At 44.0% G+C, this 14,455-nt stretch overlaps 1 protein-coding gene across 1 annotated transcript in view; it reads right to left on the reverse strand.

Annotated features, from left to right (window-relative positions):
* The window catches only part of LOC311007057 (pleckstrin homology domain-containing family G member 3), a 49,435-nt gene extending 37,147 nt beyond the window's left edge, over nt 1-12,288 (reverse strand). The window contains exons 1-2 of the mRNA XM_084000141.1: nt 12,258-12,288; nt 10,634-10,691 (exon numbers count right to left, since the gene is read on the reverse strand). Of these exons, the coding sequence (XP_083856267.1) occupies nt 10,634-10,682 (49 nt within the window). The 5' untranslated portion in view covers nt 10,683-10,691; nt 12,258-12,288. The remainder of the gene's footprint in view (nt 1-10,633; nt 10,692-12,257) is intronic.
* Between the last annotated feature and the right edge of the window lie 2,167 nt (nt 12,289-14,455).

Consider the following 14,455-nt stretch of genomic DNA (forward strand, 5'->3'; position numbering starts at 1 on the left):
GTCATCATGTCATCATCATGTCATCATGTCATCATCATGTCATCATCATGTCATCATGTCATCATCATGTCATCATGATGTCATGATGACATGATGATGACATGATGACATGATGACATGATGACATGATGACATGACATCATCATGATGACATGACATCATCATGATGACATGACATCATCATGATGACATGACATCATCATGTCATCATGACATCATGTCATCATGTCATCATGACATCATCATGTCATCATGACATCATGTCATCATGACATCATGACATCATCATGTCATCATCATGTCATCATGACATCATGTCATCATGACATCATGACATCATCATGTCATCATCATGTCATCATGACATCATGACATCATCATGTCATCATCATGTCATCATGACATCATCATGTCATCATGTCATCATCATGTCATCATGACATCATGTCATCATGACATCATGACATCATCATGTCATCATCATGTCATCATCATGTCATCATGACATCATCATGTCATCATGACATCATGTCATCATGATGTCATGATGACATGATGTCATCATCATGTCATCATGTCATCATCATGTCATCATGACATCATGTCATCATGATGACATCATGATGACATCATGATGACATGAGGTTGATGGACTCTGAAGTCGGATTTTCAACTGGAACACCCAGGCTGTTTTTGAAACTGCATACTACGTAGCTCTGCGGTGGCTAACTCTGCAGCTAACAGGTTCTCTATCACTAACGATGCTCCCTACGAGCCCCTGAACGCACCGTGACAGAGTGAGGTCACAACACACTGACGCCCAGGGCCGGGTGTGTGTGTGTATGTGTGTGTGTGTGTGTGTGTGTGTGTGTGTGTGTGTGTGTGTGTGTGTGTGTGTGTGTGTGTGTGTGTGTGTGTGTGTGTGTGTGTGTGTGTGTGTGTGTGTGTGTGTCTAATCTGTAATGAGGATTAAGTTAATCCAGCACTGAGAGGAGCAACACAACTCCTCAGCTCTGAACAACCTGATCTCACTCACACCTGTCTAGTGTCTACAACAGCACTCAGTCGTTACCATGGCAACTCATTAACACCTGTACTTTACTGTCATGTGTATTGTGAGTGTTGAGACGACAGATGGAAATGATCCCTAGAGGCTAAACCTGGTACAACCATCTCTTCATTATTTTACAACTGACTAATGGTACTGTACTCTGTCCTGTTATAATAAACTAAACTCAACTCAACTCAACTAACTAAACTAAACTAAACTAAAACTAAACTAAATTAAACTCATTCAGCTCTAATGATTCTTCCTTCATCACTGCAGACGCCTTCATGGTCCGGTTCTTTGTTTGTTCGTTCAAACATTCAGAAATAAATTAAGAATTTAAAACATTAATAAATTCATGAATGAAACACAGAAAATAAATATTAGCCTACTAGGTCAGAGTCAGAGCTCCAGAACGACTCTTCTTACTATGAGCACAGTGCCCCCCCCCCCCCCCCCTTAACTTAGCGCAAGCACAAAATGTCTAGTAGGATAGTAGGGATGTACACTGCAAATAGACTTGCAAAGCAAATATTCACATTTCCTTTTCATTCCTGATCCTCAGACACGTTGTCCTCACACGGTCATGACCGAGTCCAGAGGCTTTGAGCCTCTTCCACATTTACCAGTTTATAAAAAAAACAGCAGATTTTACTGGTTGCAAATAGATGAAAAAGTTAGTTGCACTCTGTCTCAAAATAGTAGCCTGGCGTCACCAGGCTCTTCAGAGAGGAGAAGAGTCTGGTGTCTGTTAACTCCTCATTCTGTCTGCATTCTGGTTCCCGTCTGTAGCAGAGACCGAAATCACCAAATTCACCAAAGTAAAAGTGTTCACCAACATAAAACATTATAAAATAGACATTAACTTAATAATAATACAATAAAAGCAAAATGTTAACTTAATGGCTCGGGGACTTTCTTGTAAATTATATTCTTTAAATTAAAAAGTTTCACCGCATTTTATCAGCTTGGTGCTTTTATTTTGAAGGAAAGGGCTGTCTCTCTGGCCCCAGACTACAACACTGAGCTGCAAAATGCCTCCGTATAGGAGCAGACTGCACTCACATGGATGACAAGTACTACTACTACTGTTACTACTACACACACACACACACAAACACACAAACACACAAACACACACACTGTACGTGCACCAACACAACAGACCAGTTAACTAGTGCAGGTGTGGGGCCAGTTGTTGTTGGACACTCTGGCTACAGCTTATTACAGGAAATAGCCTACAACTGTAGATAACTTCACCATGTCATCATTATTATAGTTCATGCTTCAGATATAAACGATGTTGCAGCTACACATCACATCCTGGCAGCTGAGAGTATTATATTACTGATTATTACACGGCTCTATTGAATGCTGCTCTCTGATTGGTCCAGCGCTGCGTTCTGCGGTCTGTTATTTCTGTATAACGGACCGTCGTCATGTATAACAGACCGTTGCTAGGGACGTCGCTCTGATCAGCGCAGTTCAGAAAAGAGAAACTATGCAGGATATTTACCTTGTGTTTCATTTTTACCGTCATTAAACAGCTTCGGACTAATAGCGATGTTAGATAAATGACTGGTAACTTGTTACAGTGAGAGTGGAGGCTCCTTCCACATCGCTGCTGGAAACCAGACCTGCTGATCAGAGCCTCTGACCCGGTGTCACAGCTCTCCTCTCGTCTCGGTGCAGCTGGCACCGCGGCTCCGCGACACAAACGCACCCCGTAAACAGTAACGTTAATCTCTTGTTTATGACAGATACGACTACACACAATTAGGGCCCGACCGATATGGATTTTTTGGGGCCGATGCCGATTACGATTATTAGGGGGAAAAAAACCCGATAACCGATTAATCGGCCGATTATTATTATTTTTTTAATTAAGTTTTAAAATTGTATTACTATTGGGGCGGTGCGTGGCGCAGTGGGTAGAGCGCCCGCCCCATGTAGAGGCTACAGTCCTCGCCGCAGGCGTCCCCGGTTCGAATCCCGCGTCGGGCAGACCTTTCCTGCGTGTCATTCCCCCTCTCTCTGCCTCCCCATTTCCTGTCTATCTCTACTGTCATCACTATCAAATAAAAGCCGAAAAAATATACTTAAAAAAATAAATAAAATTGTATTACTATAATAATATATCTATATATATTATATAATATATAAATTAGGGCTGCCTGGTCGACCAAAAAATCATTAGCCGACTAAAATTTCATTGGTCGATTGGTTGCATGAAAAAAAAAAAACATTTGAAGCCCTGTCTTGTCAAAATGAAGTCAAAATCAATATGGGCTTTTATTTTGAAGGGCCAAATACAGGAAGTCATGACACGTGATACTTTTTTGTTGTTGTTTTTTTTACACGGCACGGCGTCTCTCTCTCTCTCCCTCTCTCTCTCTCTTTTCAATTAAAAGCGATCAGCGGTTGCTGCCGTGCCCGGCACCGTGTCAAAGCGCTCACCGGCGGTCAGTCTCACAGCAGTGTCACGGAGCAGAGACATGATAGTCCCCGCTGCAGTCAGAGTCCCGCACCGCTCCACGCCGCGGACCCCACCCCACCCGTCACACAGCCTCAGCTCAGTCACTCCCTCCCTCATCTACTGTGTTTATTGGTGATAAATGAGCATACTGCCGTGCCGGTATATAACGGTAAAACCCGACCCCGACCGGCTTGTTGAATCTCGGACCCAACACGGCCGGAGACGAGCATTAATTAATTAATTAATTCACAACCCGACCGCGGTGTAAAAAAAAAAAAAAAAAAGGGAAACAGAAAGCCAGTGGCAACACTGGTTTTGAGACAGATCAGTCACTCTGCTGTGTGCTGTGACTGAGGTGGTAGTGGATGGAGTTTGTCATGAGGTCGGCGCCGGTGCGGGGGAATCTTTTCAAAGTAAAACCAAGTTTTATTCCCTGCATTTTATTCCTGAAAATATCGGCGACAATCTCCGAGTTTTGGCCGATTACCGATTAGTTTCAAACGGGCTATAATCGGCCGATTTAATCGGCTCGCCGATAAATCGGTCGGGCCCTACACACAATACACACATCATAACACGTGTAGGTAATCTATCGATCCACTGATTGATTATCAAAGGCTTCAAATGCACGAACGGGAGGAGGCTCGGCAAAACAGCGGAAGTGACCGGTCTTGCAGATTCGCTAAATGCAATTTTAAATCGATGAAAGTCGTATTTTGATCAACATTATGTTTCAAATTAACTATTTCACTCGTAAACCGTGTAATAAGCGGGATAATGTACAGTTGGTCGGTTGTTATGGAGAAATAAACCCCTTCATGTTGAACATGTTGACAACCTGTCGGGGTTTATTTCTCCATAACAACCTCCGAACTATACATTATCCCTTACATAATATATATTATATATTACATTACTGTCATGCATCGCTCCCCCTGTTAGACATGAAACCACAGGACATGTCTGTTCTGATGAGACAAGTCACAGGTCCTGAAGCGTGTGTTTCTCTCCTATGACAAAGTGGTGCAATAAGCTCTGAGGTCTTAATACTGAGGGTGCTTTCACACCAACAGCACTAAACGCTCCATTCGAACCAAAAGCTCTTAGTTCGGTTCGTTTTCGTCGGAGTGAAAGCATCAATCGCACTCGTGTGCACACTAAATCAAGCGGACAGAGACCTCCGTAAAGGGGTTAGGGGTCTGGGTCCGCTTCATTCCGCAGCAAATGCCGACATCTGGTGCGGTCCCTCTGGTGAGACTGTGAACCTGGACTAACTTAGGTCTACCGGTGTATTTACACTGAAACGTGGGGTGTGTTTGGGCCACAGTCTCTCACGGAAAAAAAGAAACCGCATTTCACCGTCTATCATCTCTGCCAGTCTGCCCCTCCACCTGCAGACTCTCTCACATGCGGTCGCACCGTGCACGCAGACACACACACACAACCACACACACACACATGGAGAGAGAGTGAGAGGGGGGGTGCATGGATAGGTTGGTTTGGCTGCTAATAAACGGAACATCTATGAGCTGTATCGCGCTGATTGTACAGTGTTGTCTCCATTGTGAAAGTCCAAATTGGTGCTTATTACTTTAGAAGTAAAAGTAAAAAGTATATTTTTCGGCTTTTTGCCTTTATTTGATAGTGATGACAGCAGAGATAGACAGGAAAGGGGGAGGCAGAGAGAGGGGGGATGACATGTAGGAAAGGGCTGCCCGACGCGGGATTCAAACCCGGTACGCCTGCGTTGAGGACTGTAGCCTCTACATGGGGGGCCGCTTTAACCACTGCGCCATGCACCGCCCCGAAAGTGGCGCCTATTTCTACGGGAAGATGAGGAAACGTCATTCAGACCAGTTTTAGTTGGTTTGCGTGTGTGAACGTGGACCAGACCGCGGTCTGTAGCTGCAACGTAACAGTTTTACTGTCTGGTGCCGAGCAGATAATCAAACTAGTGGTGTGAAAGTGCCCTGAGAAGACTTCCCTCAGTCTCTGTCCTCTCTACACATCTAATACACAACCAGCAACACATGGACCAGCAGCAGCTGCTTCTGGTCCAGCAGGACCTGCAGACCAGTGGAACCAGTTTAAACCAGTATAACGAATATGAACCAATGTAAACAAATATAAACCAATATAAACCAGTGTAGACCAATATAAACCAGTGTAAACAGATATAACCAATATAAACCAATATAAACCAATATGAACCAATGTAAACTAATATGAACCAATGTAAACTAATATGAACCAATGTAAACTAATATGAACCAATATAAAACCAGTTTAAATCAGTATAACAAGCAATATAACCAATATAAACCAATATAAACTAATATAAACCAATATAAACTAATATAACCAATATAAACTAATATAACCAATATAAACCAATATAAACCAATATAAACTAATATAACCAATATAAACCAATATAAACTAATATAACCAATATAACCAATATAAACCAATATAACCCAGTATAAACCAGTGTAACCAGTATAATCAGTGTAAACCAAACCGGACTGCATTCTTCCACCTCCGCAACATCTCCAGACTCCGCCCATCACTGACCCAGTCCAGCACTGAAATCCTGGTCCACTCATTTGTCACATCTCGCATCGACTACTGCAACGCCCTCCTCACCAGACTCATCAACAGACTGCAGATCATCCAGAACTCAGCCGCTCGGATCATCACCCGCACCAAACCATCTGACCACATCACCCCTGTCCTCATCCAACTCCACTGGCTCCTGGTTCAACACTGCATCCACTACAAAAACCTCCTCCTCACCTACAAAGCTCTCTACAACCTCGCCCCCACTGACCTCAGCTACCTCCTCCATGAATACACTCCCTCTGCTCCCTCCGCTCCCTCCGCTCCCTCCGCTCCACCTCTGCTGGACTGCAATTTCCCAGCTTGGGATCAATAAAGTATATCTATCTAAGTATATCTATCCATCTAACCATCCCCACATCACGCCTCAGTACGATGGGTGCCCGACTCCCGAGCCTTCAGCTGCTCAGCACCAAAGCTCTGGAACTCCCTCCGACCACACATAAGACACTCAGACTCCATCACAACATTCAAGTCCCAACTCAAAACCTGTTCAAACTGGCACAGTCCCTTTAACCGGACACTCTGCACTTCACTCGCCTCTATCTGGATGTTTTGTGCTTTTATTTCTTTTTGTAAGGTGACCTGAAAGGCGCCACCAAATAAAACCAGTTTAAACCAGTATAACCAGTGTAACCAATGTAGCCTAACCAATATAAACCGATTTCTCCTGGTTTTCCCTGTTAAAAGGGTTTTCCATGGAGTTTTTCCTCAGTGGATGTGAGGGTCTAAGGACAGAGGATGTTGTTATTATGGGATGTGAAGCCCTTTGAGACAAACTGGTGGTAGAAACAGGCTATACTAATAAAACTGCCTTGTCTAAACCAATATAAACCAGTATAACCTGTGTAACCAGTGTAGCTAAACCAATATAAACCAATATGAACTAATATAAACCAGTGTAAACTAATGTAAACCAGTCTAAACCAATATAAACCAGTATAACCTGTGTAGCCAGTGTAGCTAAATCAATATAAACCAATATGAACCAATGTAATTCAATGTAAACCAGTATAAAACAGTAGAAACTAATATAAACCAGTATAAACTGATGTAAACCAGTATAACCAGTGTGCTGTCATCTAGCTGGTGTCATCCCAGTGACACCACCGGCCTCCTCTTATGTAACACAGTTAAAGCCAGCCGTTTCCATGGCGATTAAGAGTCTGGTCATGTGACCTGAGATTAGCTTTGCATGGCGACACACACACACACACACACACACACACACACACACACACACACACACACACACACACACACACACACACACACACACACACACACACATACACACACACACACACACACACACACACACACACACACGTATACAACCACAATAATCAAAACATTTTCCTTTACAAACTAAAGACTGACTCTGAACGCTACACTCACTAGCCCATAATACCTGAGGCCCGTTGCTATGGAGACGGACACAGGGACTGACTCTGGATCAGGTGCACGTGAACTCAGCAGCTTCTTCCTCCTCGACCCAGACGCACGCCATCGCACCGGTCGCCTAGGTTACGCCTCCTCCACCTGGCGCCGGTCGCCTAGGTTACGGGTCCAGAACCAGAAGCTGCTCCGGTCTGGATCGGTTATGGTCTGGATGTGGTCTCAGCCTCCTGCAGCTCTGAGCAAAGGGGGCGGGGCCTAATCCAATTACAGCGACTGAGCAGCGCTGACGGACAGGTGAGCTCTGACCTCACAAGACACGCTCTTATTCTGAAGGAGCTGCTGCCACACACACTGACTGCACTGGGTTTCAAAATAAAAGACTTAGACAGGCTCTTATTCTGAAGGAGCTGCTGCCACCAGCACAGACCAGAGCGATAGATATAACAGAGTGGCGACAACCTTTGATGTCGCCGCCAGCGCGGTCACGTGGTTCATGTAGCTCCCAATAGTTCCAAACGAGGCTGCCGCTGTCATGTTCTGCTATGGGACAGACAGCACTGAGCTTGCTTTTGGACGGTAAATATTAAAAAATAAACCCTACAAAGGTATATTTACAACTGATACTGAATTACTGTATGTACATCAATGTCAGTTTTCAAACAAAAGGCAAAATCTTCTTGCTTCAAGGATTTATTTGTCACTCTAAAGTGAAGATTAGCCTGCCCTACAGTAAAAATGGCATAAGAAGAGGAGTAAAGCAATATATTAAGTGGGAATATATACATTTAAGCATCAAAGATGTTCAATCAAACCCACACAGTTTGAAACAACGTTCAAAACACACACAGCCAGTATCACAACTAAACATAAAGCCCGTTAGCTTAATGCTAACGTATAATGCAAAACCTCATAGACGGGCTAACAGAAATTAGCATCGATATCGCCATTTCGCGGCAACCAAGCCATAGCAGTAAAGCTGCCAAAACCTGGCTTTAGCGCTGTCAACAAGTCACAGTTTTAATATTTTTTTCATGCAAGAAAGTCACCGTTTAATCCAGAGTCTGTGGTCAGTTCATAACGTTTGTTAGGGACTTGCACCGATGTTTGTTCTGGGAGAAGTGCAGAGTCTGTGTGAGCCCCGACCGGGAACCAGGGGCAGCGGCTGTCACAGCAGCAGCAGCCGCTCTACTGAGCTGATCTGCCGGCGGGCCGACCGTCCTCCTCCCGTCGGAGAAAACGAGCCAAGTAACGTATCCGCATGCTTTTAGAGGTTTACTGCTGGCTGGTTAAATTATTTTAAAGAGATTAATGTTGGTCTTATTGATGAAAATTAACAACTGTGGCTGTGGTATTAGTTTGTTTGAATGAAAAGTGAGCAGGGCTGCTTCTGGGCTACGGACTGAAATCACCACAGTTACGTAAATAAATAAATGTTTTTCAATGAACCGATCAGTCTAATAATTTTTATTTTGTTAAGTCAACATGGTTACTGTACTTGGGAACGATTATTACCACTTTATAACTTAAAATTGGTCGGTATTTCATCAACGTAGCTCAGTAGTTTCTTGCTGTGCAGCCATAGAAACAGACGTGGTCCAGCGCCGCGGGAGGAATGTTTGGAACTATTGAGGGCTCCATGACCCGGAAGTCGGCCCGCCATTTTTTACAACGGAGTCCTATGGGAGTGTCGCCACTCTGTTATATCTATCGCTCTGGCACAGACTGCACAGGGTTTCAAAATAAAAGTCTTTGACAGGCTCTTATTCTGAAAGAGCTGCTGCCACACACACACAGACTGCACTGGGTTTCAAAATAAAAGACTTAGACAGGCTCTTATTCTGAAGGAGCTGCTGCCACCAGCACAGACTGCACAGGACTTCAAAATAAAAGTCTTAGACACGCTCTTATTCTGAAAGAGCTGCTGCCACACACACACACAGACTGCACAGGGTTTCAAAATAAAAGTCTTAGACAGGCTCTTATTCTGAAAACAGGCTCTTATTCTGAAGGAGCTGCTGCCACACACACACACACAGACTGCACAGGGTTTCAAAATAAAAGTCTTAGACACGCTCTTATTCTGAAGGAGCTGCTGCCACCAGCACAGACTGCACAGGGTTTCAAAATAAAAGTCTTAGACAGGCTCTTATTCTGAAGGAGCTACTGCCACACACACACACAGACTGCACAGGGTTTCAAAATAAAAGTGTTAGACAGGCTCTTATTCTGAAAGAGTTGCTGCCACACACACAGACTGCACAGGGTTTCAAAATAAAAGTCTTAGACAGGCTCTTATTCTGAAAACAGGCTCTTATTCTGAAAGAGCTACTGCCACACACACACACAGACTGCACAGGGTTTCAAAATAAAAGTGTTAGACAGGCTCTTATTCTGAAGGAGCTGCTGCCATCCACACAGACTTCACAGGATTTCAAAATAAAAGTCGTGGAGAACTAACGATGTTTAACGAGATAAACAAAGTGAGATGACGATGAGCACAGATGTAACCATGGCAACCGTCACGTCACACACACACACACACACACACACAGGACAATAGCCCTGTGTGTGTGTGTGTGTGTGTGTGTGTTGCTGCTGGCTCCGTCTGCCACAGAAAGACACAACAAAGACTGAACTGTGTGAGAGAGTGTGTGTGTGTGTGTGTGTGTGTGTGTGTGTGTGTGTGTGTGTGTGTGTGTGTGTGTGTGAGTGTGTGTGTGCGTGTGTGTGTGTGTGTGAGTGTGTGTGTGCGTGTGTGTGTGTGTGTGTGTGTGTGAGTGTGTGTGTGCGTGTGTGTGTGTGTGTGAGTGTGTGTGTGCGTGTGTGTGTGTGTGTGAGTGTGTGTGTGTGTGTGTGTGTGAGTGTGTGTGTGCGTGTGTGTGTGTGTGTGTGTGTGTGTGTGTGTGTGTGTGTGTGTGAGTGTGTGTGTGCGTGTGTGTGTGTGTGTGTGTGTGTGTGTGTGTGTCTGTGTGTGTGTGTGTGTGTGCGTGTGTGTGTGTGTGTGTCTGTGTGTGTGTGTGTGTGTGTGTGTGTGTGTGTGTGTGTGTGTGTGTGTGTGTGTGTGTGTGTGTGTGTGTGTGTGTTCTTACCTTCACCCATGGAGGCGTCATAAGAGGAGCTGCTCGATCCTTCAGGCATCACACTGACCTACACACACACACACACACACACACACACACACACACACACACACACACACACACACACACACACACACACACACACACACACACACACACACACACACAGGATCAGTTAGAGGAAGAACAACTTGTTCCTCTTTGCTGTGTCAATAAACCAAATGTGTGTGTGTGTGTGTGTGTGTGTGTGTGTGTGTGTGTGTGTGTGTGTGTGTGTGTGTGTGTGTGTGTGTGTGTGTGTGTGTGTGTGTGTACAGTGAGGTGTCTGATCAGAACCAGTCTGATACCGATCAGCTGTCACCACCTGTCAATCAACTCATCTAGCTACCCGTTGCCACGGTAACCCCACGGTCTGTCTGATCGGGTTGTCATGGAAACATGATCATGATGACAGCCCGTCTGTCTGGTCTGGCTCTGACAGGAACTTCCTGTTACCGTGGTTTCATCTGATTACTGTAGCCTACAGAGTTGAGCTCTGACTAAGATGTTGATGTGTTGCTTATTCTGCTCCAACACAGAGTTGATTATTGATTGACTAGACTTTAAAGGGACATATTATAAACATATGATGCAAAACTCACTTTTTCATAGCTTTAGTGTGTATTTGCCTCCTCACCCCTTAAATGTCAGTTTTAACTAGGTCAACATTTTGTAAACTGCCATAGTCAGAAAATGTGTCTCTTAACAAGCCGTTTTAATTTCACCCGGTTTATTACATCACAAGCCGGGTGATGTGAATATTCAAGCCCTCGCTCCCGTGGTTACCATGGTTACCTCAGCTACCAGAGCGAAGCTTCTAAACCGACCGTTTAGAGCAGGGCTGTGAAACTGGTGTGTAGAGAACCAGCTGTTTTTCTGACCAAAGCATGTTACTAACGTTACTGTTAGACATCAAGGAGCAGAATATGGCCCCTTTAATATTTACAAGTGGAGAAATGAAAACGTCACAGGCAACTTCCTGACAATGTGAAAGATTCAATGTGGCCAATAAAAGCAAGATGAAGATTAGTGTGTAACTGAACAATATAAATACCCCCCCCCCCAGATTCACTGTGCCCCCACCAGTATAAACTCCGCACCGCCCCTGTTCCTCTGCAGCAGCTGGATGGTTCCCGCCGCGACAGACACCGAGACAAGTTTTGTCTCCGCGGGAAAAACCTCAGACCGGGACCGGGTTCGAGTCCGAGTCCGGGTCTTTAAACGTCCGGGGTCCGCGCGAGCTGCCACACCTACACGGCTAGTCGCCTCGCGCGCAGGTCTACAACCAACCTCACCTGGTCCCGGCGGCTGCACGAGCCGCTGACGTCACTGAGTGGACCAGGACCAGGTGTGTGTCCATGTCCAGGTGTGTGTGTGTGTGTGTGAGGTTCTGAAGAAGACACACACACTTCCGGCTCCAAACACACACACAGCGACTTCACAGAAACTTCAGAGTTACAGCGAAGACACTTCCTCACAGCGCGAGACACCGGCCCAGCGGGGCGGAGTAATAGATTACAGTAGAGTAGAGTAGCTACTAGAGTCCAGTCCGGTAGAGTCCAGTAGAGTCCAGTAGAGTCCGGTAGAGTCTCACCTCGGTTCTCTGATGCTCCAGCTGTTCTCTCCTCTCGGCTCCTCGCGCTGATAAAACCTCCTCTGTCTGGCTGCACGCGCTGCTGCGCATGCGCCCGTTTCAACAGAAAAGTCAGGCACGAGGACACAAACTGTTTGTTGTTGCTGCTCCACAGTGAAAGGAGGGAGGGGGGGGGGGGGGGGGGGTAAATATCTGTAGTGTTACTACTAATACTATATCTGTTTATTATTATTATTTCATTTATTTATTATTATTATTATTATTATTGGATGTTCTTCTGCGTGACAGAACCAGAATGAGAGTTAGCCTAATTAATTAATTAATTAATAAGATAAGATAAGATAAGAAGGACTGTATTGTCCACCGTAGTGGAAATGTGTCTTCGGCCTCCAAGACAACAAGCACCAAAACAGATCGAGACTCCACAACATGAAACATAAAACAACAACAACCAGAATGATGTGCAACATATTGACAGGTGTTACAGCCCAGGTGCACTCCTAACCATCAGGCCGTATTCAGAGCTTGTACAGCCGGTGGAATAAAAGATTTCTTCAAAATGTCTCGACTCATCCTGGGAACTGTGAATGGAAACATCTCAAACTCTGAGTTTATGGGATGTGTAACATCCTCAGATCTGTCTGGTCTTCCTGATGACTGAGGAGTTGTATAGCTCACTGACTTGACGTTGTTGCTTAGCGACCAGCTTCCCTGCAGTATTTACTATAGAGGAAAGCTTCTTTTTTTGCTGCACCTTCAGGTTGTTGCCATCCCATATTAAACTAAGATACTGGATCATTAACTGTGAGCTGATGACGTGTCTGTGTCGCCCCCTGCTGGCGGGAACTCACAGGTGTGGAGGTGAAACCGGTCGGTCCGGTTCTGTGACGTCTGAACTGTGGAGGTGTATACAGGTATATACAGGTATATATACAGGCTATACAGGTACACTCTGTTCTTGGTCTTCCTCCGTTGTCATGGCGACAGTTCAGATGTTTTGTCACAGGAAGAAGAAGCTGTAGATCAGATAAAGAAGAAGAGGTAGGAAAATGCAACACTTGATAATAAATGTATAGGCCTACACACTGTTAACATAATTGAAGAAATATTTGGAGAAATGTAATATGTATGTATTTAAATTCATTTATTTTATTATTATATTTGTGTTACTTATGTAATGACTTCTGCACTTCATCCACTTTATGTCTCATACTGTATTTGTTTATTTACTTCCTTGATGCCTGACTGTTTGTATTGTCCACGGTCAATGTTATGACTGTGATTGGAACTTTTAAATAAAGTTTTGAAAAAAAAGATAAAGAAGAAGAGGCGGCTCCTCAATAACAGAACAAACAGGTCAAACATGAAGTTCAGCTTTGATCCAGAACATGAGGATGATCCCGATCCAGCAGGTTGGAGGATTCAGGAACAACAACACGGGATTTAGATCCAGTTCAAACTGGTCAAATAAACAACATTTATAATGTAGAATATATTTATATTTATACATTTATTGATTTAGATTTGGCACCTTAAAAGACTCAAGAAACAACAACATCACAGAAAACAACACAAACATCCCATAATCAGATGAACCCACTCTGAGTGTCTCTATGCTGCTGTTCTACCTGTTGCTATAGCTACAGCAGCGCTTCTCAAACCTTTTTCAATTCAATTCAATTCAATTCAATTCAATTCAATTCAATTCAATTCAATTCAAAAAACTTTATTTATCCCCGAGGGTCAAATCAAGATCATGTTTACATCAAGGACCCTAAATGACACAAATCAGACCACGGACCCACATTGGACACCAGAAATACACAAATATTTAAATTAGGCGTGAAACATTATAGAGAAATAAATGTCTGGGAAAGTGTGGTACAATTTCTCCCCCAAAAATTAAAACATTTCTAGAAAAAAAAGGTAAAATCCCTCAAAAAAATAAATAAATACATTTTTTTTTTTAGAAAAGCGTGGTAAAATTCCTCAAAAAAATCTAGAAAAAGTGGTAAAACAATAATAATTGACCCTTTGTTGGCCTTCTGATTGGTCTGCTGATCCACCAATCAGAGCACTTCTCCCCATGACAACCCTGGGATGAAAATATACGGCTATTACTTTAACCTTCAAAGTTATCTAGCAAACGTAACGTTACCGCTGCTAATGTCTTTTGAACTTTGTGAAGTTTTACGAGG

Source organism: Trachurus trachurus, assembly GCF_905171665.1.
Source record: "Trachurus trachurus genome assembly, chromosome: 24".
Taxonomy (NCBI): domain Eukaryota; kingdom Metazoa; phylum Chordata; class Actinopteri; order Carangiformes; family Carangidae; genus Trachurus; species Trachurus trachurus.